Below are 16,682 nucleotides of genomic sequence, written 5' to 3' on the forward strand. Positions count from 1 at the left end.
CCTGTTAGCATTGTTTGATAATATCGTCATTCGGTAAAACCGAAATTTTGGTTAAACTGAATGACTTTTTTGGTGACAAATTTTGTCCATCTTGTAAAAAAATGACAAAAGAAGTGTTAATTGATTATAAAAACCACATAATCTCATTGTTCACACTTAATAAAACTTCTAAATTAATTATATCTCCATTATGTTTTGTAACACTTTTAAAAATCTTATTCGTTAATGACCCATTTACATGACGCCTCCACTGTTGTTTTGCTTTTTATAGAAATAAAAGCCATTTAATTCAGTTGGATAGCATAAGTGGCGAGATGGCCGACAAGATTCGTTGCACAACAGAGTCTAAAAGCGTCTGATAAATGTCTTATCTTGTAGAATGCGTGCTTAGCACCACCACTCTCTATTCAGAGAATGCAAAGCGAATAGAAAGCGAAAGTAAAACGCGATCTGTCTGCAGATAAGTCTGAAGAGACTCATAGGAAATCATACAGGAGAGAAGCCAGTCAGTTGAGTTTGTGGCAAAACCTTTTACAGTGCTTGAGTATTGTTGTCTAATTCATAAAGTAGAACTAAAATGACATTCATTACAAGATGATTATTTAAAACATTTCAAATGCACCTGCAGACTATTTTTCAAGTCATGTATTACATCATTGAGGAATGATACTGTGTAAAAATCTTGTCTCGTGAGCTAACTCTCATCACACCCCTACTAGAGAAGGACGTGACTACCTGAATTTGTCAGGAGTGTATTGGGTTTTAGAATATGGCTGGACTGGACTTATAAAACCAGGCTTTTCAGTGGCATTTTGGTCCTTACCAGCACCAGTAGTTTGGTTCTCTCGCAGATGCCGGGAAGATAAGGAAAAGGCGCCACATCTTGCCCTCGGAGACAGCGACTAAGCCAGCTGAACACACACGGGACCTCTCCGTTCAGGAATACCGGCCAAGTCATCAGCTCCATCTGAGCTACACACAGATGGACGACATGACATGTAAAGCTGAGCGACAAGCAATACAGAGCTGTTTATATTTCTTTAAAAATGATTATGGAGTCAGTAAAATTTAACGTTTTTGAAATAAGTCTCTTATCAGGCTGCATTTATTTAAACAAACAGTAAAAACTGAAATATTATTACAATTTAAAATAGCTGTTTTCTATGTGAATAATTTATTCCTGTGATCTAAGCTGAATTTATTTGAATAAAAATACAGTATAAATTGTGAAATATTATTACAATTTAAAATAGCTGTTTTTACGTGAATATATGGTAAAATGTAATTTATTCTGGTGATCAAAGCTGAATTTATTTGAATAAAAATACAGTAAAAATTGTGAAATATTATTATAATTTAAAATAGCTGTTTTTACATGAATATATTGAAAAATGTAATTTATTCTGGTGATCAAAGCTGAATTTATTTAATTAAAATACAGTAAAAATTGTGAAATATTATTACAATTTAAAATAGCTGTTTTTACATGAATATATTGAAAAATGTAATTTATTCCGGTGATCAAAGCTGAATTTATTTGAATAAAAATACAGTAAAAATTGTGAAATATTATTACAATTTAAAATAGCTGTTTTTTATGTGAACATACTGTAAAATGTAATTTATTCTGGTGATCAAAGCTGAATTTATTTGATTAAAAATACAGTAAAAATTGTGAAATATCATTACAATTTAAAATAGCTGTTTTTTATGTGAACATACTGTAAAATGTAATTTATTCTGGTGATCAAAGCTGAATTTATTTGATTAAAAATACAGTAAAAATTCTGAAATATTATTACAATTTAAAATAGCTGTTTTTTATGTGAACATACTGTAAAATGTAATTTATTCTGGTGATCAAAGCTGAATTTATTTGATTAAAAATACAGTAAAAATTGTGAAATATTATTACAATTTAAAATAGCCGTTTTTACGTGAATATATGGTAAAATGTAATTTATTCCGGTGATCAAAGCTGAATTTATTTGAATAAAAATACAGTAAAAATTCTGAAATATTATTACAATTTAAAATAGCTGTTTTCTATGGGTATATATTTTGTAAAATGTCATTTATTTCTGTGATCAAACTTGAATTTTCAGCATCATTACTCCAGTCTTCAGTGTCACATGATCCTTCAGAAATCATTCTGATATGATGATTTGATGATCAAGAAACATTTATGATTATTATCAATGTTGAAAACAGTTGTGCTGCTTCATATTTTTGTGGAAACTGTGATACTGTTTTTCAAGACTTTTGATGAATACAAAGTTCGATAGAACAGCATTTATTTGAAATAAACATTTAAATGTAATCAATTTAATGCAAACTTGCTGAATAAAAGTCTTAATTTCTTTAAAAAATAAAAATAAATCTCTACACTGCAGGACAATTTAGGTGAACAGCAAAAAAAGGTGATTAAAATGATGAAAAACTGAAATTATGACCAGTTAATGCATCAAAAAACAAGCACTTTATTATACATTTATAAAAATATGCCAAAATAAAATTTTAAAACAGATATGTAATAATTAGTATAAATTATATTATAAATTATTTATATTCTAGATTAAAAAAAAATGTTGACTAGGGCATATACACAAAATACATAAAAAAGACAAGACTTTAAATACTTCCTGCCCTAACGTCCCGTTTCGAATGGAAATGCATCAACACAGGAGAGAACAAACCTTTTAACGGGACTTTTAACCTCAAGTCTCAATGTTGAAAAATAAAACTTCATGTCTATTTTATGCGTCGAATCAGAACCCCAATGCTACAAGGCCTGTCACTCAAACCCTACACGAGGCTAGAAGCATATCTGGCCGAACTCCTAACAAGTCAGTGATGTCTGGTAAATGAATAGAAATGCCTTCAGCTGCTAATGAGGAGTCCCGACCGCATCGATCGGGCTCGTACCTTGATCAATCACGCAGGCCTCCTTGAACGTTTTGATGAATGAGGGGTAATCGCGCCAGTACAGATCAATGAAATCCTCCAGCTGTAGGTCCCTAATGAAATGAGAGAAAAAATGATTCGCTGGAAACAGAGTCATCAGGCGGTCAATATATACACTAATACTGGAATAAAAGCCAAACCAGGGCATGACTCACACGGCACTGTTTAACACGCCGCTGATTAATCAGATCTGTGGTGTAGTCGCTGTACATCTGAAGACTCATTACCAATGCTAACTAGCGCGGTATTGACCAATATTGTGAATATCATAATGATGTTAACATGCTTTTTATGTGTATTATTTCATCTCAACAGCTTCTAAACAGGATCTATCTTTGAGTGCAGCCTCCTGTTTCTTCCAGTTTCTCACAAAATCTGTTTTATATTATATTTTATATATGTATAATGTTGAATGTACAACAAGCAAAATATGGAGTAAGGACGTTAAAGGATGCTGGATGACTTTGATATTACTTAAGTGTTTTCATAATTATCTGTCAGTGTTGAAAAGGTGGTGTTTTTTTTACATTAAAAATTACCTTCTGTCAGGACATTTACACTTGTATTTTTCTAAGGTTTTACATGTATTTGAATCTATATGACATATATAAGTTATAGAATATATAAAATATATATGATGTGATATTATTATATTAAATATTAGACTATACTAAAGTTATGGTGTCAGGAAGGGTGATTTGGGAAGAAGAGAGTGATGTTATATAATTTTGTATAAAAAATTGTTTTGTTTTGATAAAGTATTTTGTTTAGAAAAATAAATACCGTTATTTTTAGCGTTGCGTTGTTATTTTGTTTTGATAAAAATTAAAGTGTTTTGTTTTAATTAAGTATTTTGTTTTTGTTAAATAAACTAGTGTTTTTAATAAATAAAGTATTTTGTTTGTTTGATTGATAAATAAAATAGTGTTTGGTTTTTTTAATAAATATTTTGTTTTGATAAAGTGTTTTGTTTATAGAATAGAATATGTAAAAGAATATATAATAAAAATATGATGTGATATTTTAAATATTAGAATATACAAAAGTTATGGTCTCATAATTTTGTATAAATAAGTGTTTTGTTTTAATAAATAAAGTATTTTGTTTTGATAAATAAATAAATAATTACTATGTTTCAATAAAGTATTTTGTTTTGATAAATAAATAAATTAAATATAGTGTTTTTTAATAAAGTTTTTTGTTCTGATAAATAAATAAATAAATAAATAAATACTATGTTTTAATAAAGTATTTTGTTTTTGACAAATAAATAAATTAAATACATAGTGTTTTTTAATAAAGTATTTTGTTCTGATAAATAAATAAATAAATAAATAAATAAACAAATAATTACTATGTTTTAATAAAGTATTTTTTGGTAAATAAATACATTTTGCTTGTTAATAAATATTTTGTTTTATAGATAAGTAAAATAAATAGTGTTTGTTTTGATAAAGTGTTTTATTTTAATAAAATACTTTGTTTTTGGTAAATAAATTAAACAGTGTTTTTTTAAAATAAAGCATTTTGTTTTGATAGATAAATAAATAATTACTACTTTGCTGTAATAAAGTATTTTTGGTAAATAAATAAATTAAATACATATTGCTTTTTAATAAATAAAGTATTTTATTTTGATAGATAAATAAAATAGCGTTTTGATTTAATAAATATTTTGTTTTGATAAAGTGCTTTGTTTTGATTAATAATTTTGTTAAAAATTAAAAAGATTTTTAAAGATTATTAATTTATTTATTAAAATGAAATTATATAAACTAAATATATATAAAATATTTTGACAGAATAAAGAATAATGACATGAAATTGTTTGTAGTGGTCGTCTCTGAATAATAAAGTGACAATGTAGCTATTTTCAAAAATAACAGCAGGTTAAATTGTGGCCCATGTTTCAAGAATTAATGGGCTGTCTGGTTGAAATGATGGTTCCTGACTGAGAGAAAAAAGACCATTTAAATATATCAATAAATATATAAATATATAGAGATGTTGTCAAAAGACTGCCCAGATATTGCCCAGTCCTAATGCTGACCTACAAACAACATACACAAGTCAACAGAGGACTATCGTTACGGCTGGTCTTATAGTGTATTATAATACAATGCTTTTAAATTTCAAGCCCACATGGGTTTATCAAACAGCAACCAATTAAACTCTCACTGCTGTTTTGTTTATGTCCACATGACAGCATGCACTTGACATTTTAATAAACAATGAAAAACATTACAGCTATTTATCCTATCAATAATTAGTGCACACCACAAAGAAACGCAGCAATGGGAGTTGGGTGACTTTACTCGGTTAGGAGCCATGAGTCATTGGAAACACAGGCTCTGGTCTCACCCACTTCATTCATTATTATTCCTATCAAAAAAATAAAATAAATAATTACTTGGCCAGCTGTTGCAGCAGACCGACCAGAGCTCTCGCCCCGCTCCGCTGCAGCTCATCCAGCTTCAGGTCTTCATAGAGCAGATGCAGAACGTAGAAGAGCACCGGGATGTGTGGGAAGAGGAGGGCGGACGACTCCAAACCCAGAGCAGACTCGTGGTCATCCACTCCACCGGGGGGCGACACCGCCTCCAGGCCTTGAACGGCCACCACAGGTCGCATGGAAACTTGCCAGTGGTAGTCAGAGCAACGGAGGTACGCCCAATCCTGTTGAAGTCAGAACCATTTTTATAAGCCTTTCTGTAGAAAGCACATCTAAATCTACATTTCAAGCTGATACAGAGAACACATGACCTCTGTCTCTGGCACTCACCTCATCTGAACCCGTGTCGGCAGGACGGGCCTTCTTCGGGGCGATTACTGGAGAGAGAGGCACTTCAAAATGGAGCTGTGGAGATGCAATCGTGTTAATGAGCATTTAAGACAGAAGAGCTTCATTCTCCAACTGGACACTTCACTGTCAGCCATCTTAGAACACAATGAAGCTGTATAATCATGAGAAATATACAGTTCTGTTTTAATAAATGAAGTATTTCGTTTCGATAAATTAATAGTGTTCTGTTTTAATAGTATTTTGTTTTTGATAAATAAAATAGTGTTTTTTTAATAAATGTATTTTGTTTTGATAGATAAATAAAATAAAGTTTGGTTTTGATAAAGTGTTTTGTTATAATAAAGTATTTTGTCTTGATAAAAAAAAATACATATATAGTGCTTTTATATAATAAACATTTTGTTTTGAAACATTTTTAAAATTTTAAAAAAAGTTTTTAATTTATGTATTTAAACAAAACTATATAAACTGCAAGCAACAAAAAATTTCTGAAATATACAGTTTTGTTTTAATAAAGTATTTTGTTTGATAAAAATTGAATAAATTATTTTGTTTTTGATGAATAAAATAGAGTTTTGTTTCAATAAATATTTTGTTTTGATAGTGTTTTTCATTGATAAAAATACAGTGTTTTTTTTAATAAAGTATTTTGTTTTGATAAATAAATATTTGTAAAAAATTAAAACGATTTTTAAAAATATTTATTTATTTAAACAAAATTATAGAAACTGTATGCAAACAAATAAGATCTACAAAACAAACTCTGAAATATACTGTTTTGGTTTAATAAATAAAGTATTTTGTTTTTGATAAAATAAATAGTGTTTTGTTTTAATAAATATTTTGTTTTCATATAGTGTTTCGTTTTAATAAAGTATTTTGTTTTGATAAATAAAATAAATAGTGATTTGTTTTGATAAACATTTTGTTTTGATAAATAACACTTTAAAAAATTTAAAATTTATTTAAACAAAATTATATAAACTGTATGCAAACAAATAAGATATACAAAACAACATTTCTTAAATATACAGTGTTTTGTCTTAATAAATCATGTATTTTTTTTGATAGATACATAAAATAAATAGCGTTTTGTTTTAATAAATATTTTGTTTTGATAAATATTTTTAAAAATATTTATTTATTTAAACAAAATTATATAAAATGTATGCAAACAAATAAAATCTACAAAACAAACTCTGAAATATACTGTTTTGTTTTAACAAAAAGTATTTTGTTTTGATAGATACATAAAATAAATAGCATTTTGTATCGATAAATATTTTAATAAAGTATTTTTCATTGATAAAAAAATACATATATAGTGTTTTGTTTTAATAAAGCATTTTGTTTCGATAAATAAATATTTAAAAAAAAAATTAAAAGATTTTTACAAATATTTATTTATTTAAACAAAAATATATAAACCATATGCAAGCAAATAAGATCTACAAACAATTTCTGAACACTTTACACAAGATTTACGCAAAAAAAAAAAAAAAAAAAATTATTTGAAGATCATATTTAAAGATTTAGATTGTACTGGGCAATATATCAATAATTATTTATCATATTAATATATCAATAATAATCATTTAATTTGTAGAAAAAAAATTAATGTGTAATAAATTGTTTTCTATGCTTAACTGACATAGATTTGAAAACAATTTTAACTATGATAATTTTAAATCTTGTCCAAACACAGGTACCCGAAAACTCTCCGCATTCCTCAAGGTTATCAAACACACAGAGGTCACACCAAAGACACACTCACATTGCGTGTCCACGTCAGCCGTTCTGTGTTGTAACCCATCATTGTCATTAGGCATGTAACAAACAGATTCCACTCCAGGTGCATGCTGGGACCTCCAGGGGCGTTGTAGCTGTTGTACCACTTGACCAGCACTTTCATCGCAGTGTCCTTGGGTAAAATAAACCTGATGGCCTGCAGGCAGCGTTTGACTGTGGGAATGAAAGAAAGATCAGCTGTTAACAACAAAAGTCACTGCCACAATGGTAAGATGTGGCGCTTTCTGTAATATTTGAGTGCCTCCTTGTCATTTACTACAGTAAAGTTGACCGAGTGGATCTCTGAGCTGGTGTGAGTGAGTGGAGGCGGGGCTCATTAGCATATTCATAGATGTGCGTATACTAAATGAAGCAAGGGTGTCGAGTTACATTCAAGCTATTTTAAGGCATAAATAAAGGCATCTTTTCACACTTAAATATGTCATTTTGGTGATCAAAGATAAGCTTTAAGAGATAAAATGATTGACCACAGAGGGACTTTCATGTCTGAAGCACAAATATGTGGGAAGAGATGCATGCTTAAGTTTAATACTTGTCCAATACCCAAGTATAACCAATTGTTATGATGATGCACCACTAATACATGTTATTTAGTCAGCTGTCACCGCAGATCTCTGATGAATTAATACCATAATATTAGATTAACATTAAAAATAACCTCATTTTTAGGTCGTATCGCCCGCCCCCACGTGTGTACATCAGAAATAAGTGTAGGTGAAGATAATGGAGATGAATGTTCTCCGCGGAGGTGATCCTATAGAAGGGTGCACACGGAGGGGGCCGCCACTTCAAAGGACACAGCCGGAGCTGGAACACACATCTGAGCGAGGGGGTGGAGAACAGAGGGGAACCGAGCGAAGGGCCACTACACTCGAGGGGGTTTATAGATGACTGTTTGCCAAAGTGCTCGACTGCGTGACACGGGGGCTACATGACCTGATACAGAGAGGAAGAGGATGTTGAGATCTGAGTGTAGAGGGATGCACGCGGTTGGGTTGGTTTGATTGGATTTCTGCAGCAAGATGATTTTCTGTTGAAACTCGATATGGGTTTTTTTTTTGAGTAAAAGCCTTATGTATCAATACTTAGAGGATTAGTTCACTTCAGAATTAAAATTTCCTGATAATTTACTCACCCCCATGTCATCCAAGATGTTCATGTCTTTCTTTCTTCAGTCGAAAAGAAATTAAGGATCCAGGATGTTTCTCCATATAGTGGACTTCACTGGGGTTCAACGGGTTGAAGGTCCAAATGTCAGTTTCAGTGCAGCTTCAAAGAGCTCTACATGATCCCAGACGAGGAATAAGAGTCTTATCTAGAGAAACCATCGGACATTTTCTGAAAATAATAAACATTTATATACTTTTTAACCACAAATGCTCGTCTTGCACTGCTCTGTGATGCTCCACGCATTACGTAATCATGTTGGAAAGGTCAAGCGTGACGTAGGCGGAAGTACCGTGGTAGGGCGAAAAACTCCATCTAATTTTCTCCTCCAACTTCAAAATCGTCCGAAATCGTTGTTTTACCTTTTTTTGTAAAGGCCGTTTGACTTTGTCTTTGCACGTTCGCTTTGTAGACACTGGATCGGTACTTCCGCCTACGTCACGCATGACCTTTCCAACATGATTACGTAATGCGTGAAGTTGTGAGCGCTAGTGCAAGTAGTTAAAAAGTATATAATTTTTTATTTTTTTTATAAAATGGCCGATGGTTTCTCTAGATAAGACTCTTATTCCTCGTCTGGGATCATGTAGAGCTCTTTGAAGCTGCACTGAAACTGACATTTGGACCTTCAACCCGTTGAACCCCAGTGAAGTCCACTATATGGAGAAAAATCCTGGATCCTTAATTTCTTTTCGACTGAAGAAAGAAAGACATAAACATCTTGGATGACATGGGGGTGAGTAAATTATCAGGAAATTTTAATTCTGAAGTGAACTAATCCTCTAATATAATTTGGAAAAAAAACTTAATTTAATGGGAATAGCTTTTTCATCTTATGATTTGAATATTCAACATTTAAGTATGGAAACATTTCCATTTTCCACGAAAAATTGCGACTTTTCAATCTCAGAATTCTGAATTTATTTCTTGCAATTCTAAGTTTTTAAACACACAATTCTGAGTTTGTAGCTTTCATTTTTAAGAGTTAATTTTTAGAGTTAATTTTTGTGTGTGTCCCTTTAAATGCAAATGAGCTGGTGCTCCCGGCCCCTTTCCAGAAGAGGGCGGAGCTTTAACAGCTCAACAACAACAAAGCTGGAGAATCTCACGCAGCCAAAATGATGAAAGTGTTCAGCCTTACATTGTTCAAACCGGAGTCGACACTGATGGAGAGACTCAGGAAGAAGTTACAACTTTTAGAAACTATCCCTTTAAGGTTTAATGTGTTAACATTAGTTAGCTACATTAGTTAATATGAACAATACATCTACAATATTTATTAATCTTAATGTTAATTTCAACATTTACTAATACATTTTTAAATCAACATTTGTATCTGGTAAGGTAAGGAAATTTTCATGCCAGACCACTCACATGAAGCATAAAACCTCAAAAATACAAACATACACATAATAATTTCCATAAATAAACTAAATAAATATGTGTCAGGTCAATAAAGTAATTTAATATTAGTTAATGCACTACAAACTAACATGAACAATCCATAAATTTTGTCTTTTAAGTAACATTAATCAAGATTAATAAAAGCTTTTAATAGATATCGCTCATTGTTAGCTAATGCATTAACTAAAAGACCGTATTATAAAGTGTTATTTTTGTAAAGAATATTTTGTCATGTCATTAATTTTAGACTATGATTGGATATATTTTTTTGTTTTTTTGTCAACAGTATAATTTAGTATTAAATTAAACTTGTTTAATTACCGTCATGATGCACAAAACCGTTTTTCCAGCCACACTCTTGAGACCTCTCAGTGTTTTTTGTAGTCATTTTGTAAAAATGCCCAAGGATCTGTCACTAATGAACGCACTTATGCTTTACTGCGAAGTAAAACTGTGAGTCATTCCTGCCACTTTCTACATTTAGACATTTGACCTTTTCTAATGTGTTTGCTATAATTATTTCAGGAAGTATACATGATACATGCTTTGGGTCTGTTCATGTCATTAGAGCTGTTTGCTATTGACTTATTACCATTACAATGTTCACCACCTAGCATCACGGCGGACAAACGTCTTTCGTCTTGGACTGATTGCGTGCGAGATCTACTCATCCAGCTTTCTTTACAATTTTCTCAATTAATGCCAGCTTCCTGTCAATAAGTGCTTTAGTTTGAAAGTGCTGGTCTTTGTACCACTAATAAAGTGGCATTTTATTCAGGTCCATCCTGACCTTTTGCTGTTTGTTTGCTAATTAAGCTCCAGGCAAAGTCATTGAGAGTGTGGTGGTGTGACACTGAATGATAACGAATAAAAGAAGTGGAAAATGCCATTTTAGATATCCCTAATTCATGTTTAGTTGTGAACAAAAGCTACTTTTACGCATTTGGACTTTATCCAGTGAAGATTTCATGCCTTAAATGTAGATATTCATGGTCACTGTTCTCTCAAAAATTAGTGACGAGGACTTTAGCATTTTAAATGACTAAGGGTCTTCACATCTTTACTGTGTCTTCTCAACAAGCTGTGTGATTTGAGGAATCATTCATGTCGAGCTCAAGCTTGTGGGACAAATTACATGCTGAACTCTAATACTTTGGTATAGGGGTTTGTTTAAATTACTATCCCAAAGCATGAGGAATAGTGATAGTCATGCATGACTTAGGAAAACATCACTAAATGTTTTTTCCTGTAAAAAGGTCTCACTTAAATATGGACGCCCATAACTGCGAATTTTTATTCCACAATTCCACTTTTACAGAAATTGCTTTTTAAGGAGTACAACAAGCTGGTAGGGACTACAATGAGCTTCTTCTTGGGTTAGTGACATCACAAACCCTAAAATTTACATAAACCCCGCCCCTGAGAACACGCAACAAAGGGGGCGAGGCCATGTTGGGCTGCTTTAGAGAAGAGGAAGAGTTGTTGTAGTAGAGTGTTGTTGACATGCCGTCATTTTACGCTGGACTGTTTCACAAACGAGGGTCAATTCAAAAACAAATGATTAACATGACGGCACATGCTAGTGGATGAGTTGAATCAACTCCACAGCAACTACATAAATTTATCCACTAACCATTCAGAAACGTCTAAAAGTTGTAACTTCTTCCTGAGTCTCTCCATCAGTGTCGACTCCGGTTTGAACAATGTAAGGCTGAACACCGTTACTGACAATCCTCATTTTGGCTGCGTGAGATTCTCCAGCTTTGTTGTTGTTGAGCTGTTAAAGCTCCGCCCTCTTCTGGAAAGGCAGCTCATTTGCATTTAAAGGGATACATACAAAAACTGCGTGTTTTTGCTCACACCCAAATAGGGGAAAATTTGACAAGCTATAATAAATGATCTGTGGGGGATTTTGAGCTGAAACTTCACAGACACATTCTGGGGACACCAGAGACTTATATTACATCTTGTGAATGTAGCTATTCAAGTGATTTTGTAAACATTCCTATATTTCTTCATATCACAATATATATTACAGAAAATGGCAGTTTCAAGCAGCCCTAACACGGGGTGTTTTGATGGCTTGTTGCGCCTTTTCAAACACACAAACAGCTTGTGACTCAGCTCTGTGCTGCATTGGAAGCGATGCATCACGCTGTTGGACAGTATTTATCCGAGCGCTTTCTCTTACCCAGATCTGAAGTGGCCACCTCAGGAATGGTGATTCTTAACATGGAACCGGAGCTCAATTCCTGAACAAAAGAAAAATGAGAGGCGGATATTAGCAGCACATACTAAATTAGCAATACAGTCCGAATCTACAGGCATCACGTTTCTATTTATATCTGGTCGAATTTAGTCAAAAGCAACCAGACTATTGTTGTTCCCTTAGCTAAAATAAATCGAAAACAAAAGAACAATTGCATGCAGCACAATCCCAGCAGGCATTCCACAATGACTTGGACGAAAACAAACCTTAGACGCTGGCTATTTTTAAAACCCTTTCTCTGAAGCATATCATCCCACATAAGTTGGTCGTGGCGAGATTGCTTTGACAGGCCTGCGAGGGGATTTCTTCTGGTAGGACATGTCGTTCAGTGGGAAATGACAACGCAGAGGGGCTGACTGCAGGGGAGCAGACTTTATTGAGTCTTGTCAAAACAGTGACGGGCTCCTGGTGCACATGTCTGAGCCGCCACACCATGTCGGTCATGTCCTGTTTCTGTGGCAGCCCTCAATTACAGCCGGGCACTGAACGACAAAAGCAATTACCAGCTCCTGCCTTTAGCAGCAGTGGTCAGCACAAACACAAACGCAAGCATCTTGACCCTCTCTGACATTTTGAAAATGCATTTAGAACGCAGCTGCTGCATTTATGTCGATGGTACAGACGGCGATATGTCGAGCGAGCCGTGCATTTTGAGATTACTGGCATTGGACAAAAACTGTGTCCACTTGGCTGAATAACAAAAGTAAAATATAGAGTAAAATATACTGGCAACGGTTAAATTTTTTTGAATCTGGGGTAAACAATGTATAAAATAAATGTTAATTTTACACCTCATTTGTTATCAATGAATAAAATATAGTGTCCACTATTATGCATAAATTGTAATTAATTCAGTAAACAATGTGTCTAAACAAATGTATATTAGATGCACTGTATATTAAAGATATATTGGTAATTATATCAGTGTTGGCCAATATTTATTAATTATAATTATTTTATATAATTTTATTTTATACAATAATTATTTTATATAATTATATACTATAATTAATTATAATAATAATTACAAAACAGATCGTTTCAGAACTGATTTTCTGAAATCTTTTTATGCAAGTTTTAAAAAGTACTGAAGTGTCAGCAAAGACTACAGAATAACACAAGACGCGTCACTCGTATTATTATGAATGGGAGAAAGTGCAACGCGCAATATGGCAGAATAAGTCCCGCCTTCTAAATAAGAGCCAATCGGCGATTGGTAAAGTCATCGCATCACTGTAGTGGCCATTAGAAGCTCCGGTTCTTTTAGAAACAGTCAGACGCGCGGTTCCTGTAGACACACACTTAGGACTGCGCATGCGCATTAGCTTGATCCAGTCTGAAAAATACAGTTTTTTGTCATGATTTCAGCGTTTAGAAACAAAATTAATGAGACAGTTGTTGTCAGATTTCATTGGTGATTTCAATTATGAAATTCAATCGAACAGCTTTGGAGAATTTGATGTTTCCCCATTCAAAGAGATAGGAGCTGCGCTTGCATGCCTGAGAGGCATTTCTAAGATGGCCGCCGAGTGAAATGACTCGTCTTAAAAGGACTTTGGTGTCAGTGTGTTAAAAAAGGTATTAAAGTCAGCATAAAAATTAAAATTCACCCTATAAATTTTGTAAATGCAATATAGATCTTATTCTGAACAATTCATCCATGCTTGTTTCCTTTTTATTTTTTATGACCTCTCTTTATTCACAATTTCATAACTCGATCTTCTGGTGAAAACTTTTTAGTCTGTTTAAAACGCAAAATCTCCAAATTCAATCAAAAACTGATGCAAAGAACGAAGTTTCCACCCTACATTTTTTTCTTTCTCATTAATCTATGACAGTCAGAAGTACGTCACAATATTTTGTTGAGACTTTTAATGCCTGGTTTCAAGTGTGCATGAAATATTTTAGATTGCAGCTTCATGAACGAGAGAAACAATTATAGCTTTATTAGAAACAATTATTAGAAAATGTCCGATGGTTTCTCTAGATAAGACTCTTATCCCTCGTCTGGGATCATGTAGAGCTCTTTGAAGCTGCACTGAAACTGACATTTGGACCTTCAACCCGTTGAACCCCAGTGAAGTCCACTATATGGAGAAAAATCCTGGAATGTTTTCCTCAAAAACATTCATTTCTTCTAAGCTGAAGAAAGAAAGACATGAACATCTTGGATGACATGGGGATGAGTAAATTATTAGGACATTTTAATTCTGAAGTGAACTAATCCTTATAATAATAATAATAATAATAATAATAACAGCATCATATCAATTATAACCCATTCTAAAAACACTCAGCCATCAGTATCAGCGCATCCTAATTGTACAGCCCTCTTCCTCATCTCTAAAAGAGCATTATAATGATTTCAGTAACCCTCAGCACTGATATAATTTTGACTCTGGAATATCAATAAATATGCTGAGCGGTGACGGCTGCACTAACCAGCGTGACTCTGTTGCTGACGGGGTCTCGGAGGGTGTGGATATGAGGTGCAGCATGCTGGAATGGAGAGTCTTCCAGCCATGATGACTCGTGGTGCTGCGTCGAGCTGCGAAACTCCAACACAGGAGACGGCATGCCAATCTAAGAGCAGGAGATGAGGAATTGGATAATAAAACACAAAAGCATTATAGAGTGACAAGGTTCATGCCCATCCCTTCCATCTGTTTCCATTTAAAGTGCTCCTGTTATGCTTTTTCAGATATTACCTTTCATACAGTGTGTAATATAGCTGTTTGTGAACGTAAAAAGTAATTCCTTAAGTCTAACTTCCTTTTCAAACCTAAGTTTGTAACAAATTTGCATAATGCCAGCCTATGATTTTCATTGGCTGCCTGTGAACAACATCTACCCCGCCCTCAAACACTGTAGATGTAGCGGAGACTGTTTTTTTGAGTGTGGATCCTACCTATCGTAGGAGACTCTAAAATGAAATTAGGAACCTTTAAAATAACAATAGAGGCACTTTAACATTCACTTTCCTATTAAAAAAAGGCATGAAATGCTTAAAAATATTCCTAAAAAAGTATTTGTGGATGCTTTTATCGGTAATAAATTACCATAATAAAAAGGAACAAACTGTGACTGAAATTTGTTTGTCTACACAAGAACATCATCAGCCCTTAATGTAGTTCTGGGGATTTGAAGTAAATAAAAATGCTGTTTGTGGTTTAGGAGACATTTGCTTTTATCAATGGTGTAATACTTCACGTTAAATGGTGGCTCTTACATTAATAATTCATTAAGCATACTATCAATCATATAGGCTACTTGATCTCGGTTTCACAAAATTAGATTTTCAAACCAGCCTCAAACTGTGGGCCAAGTTGTTTCTGTTGTTTAAGAACAAAAATAATGGAGCAGGCCATATTACTGTGATTTAATACTGATATTGATCCACTTGGAAGAACAAAGTGGAAGGCTATTAGCATTAGGACATAATATCAAGAGTCCTCTCTAAGAATGTGGTCTTGTCTTACATATATGACTCAATTAGTCTTTGACTAATTGGCTAGAATATAACACACACACACACACACACACTCCCTCAATAAGCACACTGCAGTACCTCCTCCAGTCGGCTGATATGCTGAACCGAGGCCCTGGCGGGGGTGCTGATGTTCTCCAGAGGAGTGATTAACGGCGGCTGGTGGTTCTGCACGCTGAAGGTAGGAGACAGGAGGCCGGGGACAAACACTTTGCTGACCTGGAAGTAAAAAAAGTCATGATTATTAGCTTAAAAACTGGATGGTTTTGTGTTACCAAAGCCTTAAAACTGAATCACTTTGTAGGTAATGAGAATAATAATTCTGTTTATGTATATAAAGTAGGTGTGTCAAAGCGTATGTGTATCTTAAAAAGAGCCGACTGAAAATTAAGGACCAATTTCATCACTCATTATATACTTCTTATTTTTTTTTATTATTATTATTTTTGGAGTAGTATTTATTTATCAATTTTAAAATTAAGGAATCACGTTCAGTCTCTTGTGCGTTATGTGTGCACGAGCAATAAGTTGATGGCTGCAGTTCACTTAACGGCCACCGGTGTCGCTAGTAACAAGGGTTTCCTATATCGCCCCTTTAAGAACTTTTTAGTATTAGATATAACTAGTGCTGTCAAAATTAGCATGTTAACGGATGCGATTAATTTTTTCAGTTTAACGCGTTAAAGATATTTTTGTACTTTAACGCAGTTAATCCATTTTTTCCATCATAATTTGGCTAGCGTCAACTCGTGTGCACAGAAAGACGTGTGCCAGTATCA

General features: G+C 33.2%; 1 protein-coding gene and 1 long non-coding RNA gene across 4 annotated transcripts in view; one reads left to right on the forward strand and one right to left on the reverse strand.

Annotated features, from left to right (window-relative positions):
• Positions 1-16,682, forward strand: part of LOC127524827 (uncharacterized) — a 270,726-nt gene that overhangs the window by 111,216 nt on the left and 142,828 nt on the right. The window lies entirely within an intron of this gene.
• Positions 1-16,682, reverse strand: part of anapc1 (anaphase promoting complex subunit 1) — a 79,403-nt gene that overhangs the window by 46,343 nt on the left and 16,378 nt on the right. For all 3 annotated transcript variants that reach the window (XM_051916662.1, XM_051916661.1, XM_051916663.1), the window contains 8 exons: positions 15,985-16,122; positions 14,859-14,999; positions 12,339-12,399; positions 7,542-7,729; positions 5,747-5,821; positions 5,375-5,640; positions 2,926-3,017; positions 824-972 (listed from right to left, as the gene is read on the reverse strand). In XM_051916662.1, the coding sequence (XP_051772622.1) occupies positions 824-972; positions 2,926-3,017; positions 5,375-5,640; positions 5,747-5,821; positions 7,542-7,729; positions 12,339-12,399; positions 14,859-14,999; positions 15,985-16,122 (1,110 nt within the window). The remainder of the gene's footprint in view (positions 1-823; positions 973-2,925; positions 3,018-5,374; positions 5,641-5,746; positions 5,822-7,541; positions 7,730-12,338; positions 12,400-14,858; positions 15,000-15,984; positions 16,123-16,682) is intronic.

This window comes from Ctenopharyngodon idella, chromosome 13 (genome assembly GCF_019924925.1).
Source record: "Ctenopharyngodon idella isolate HZGC_01 chromosome 13, HZGC01, whole genome shotgun sequence".
Lineage (NCBI taxonomy): Eukaryota > Metazoa > Chordata > Actinopteri > Cypriniformes > Xenocyprididae > Ctenopharyngodon > Ctenopharyngodon idella.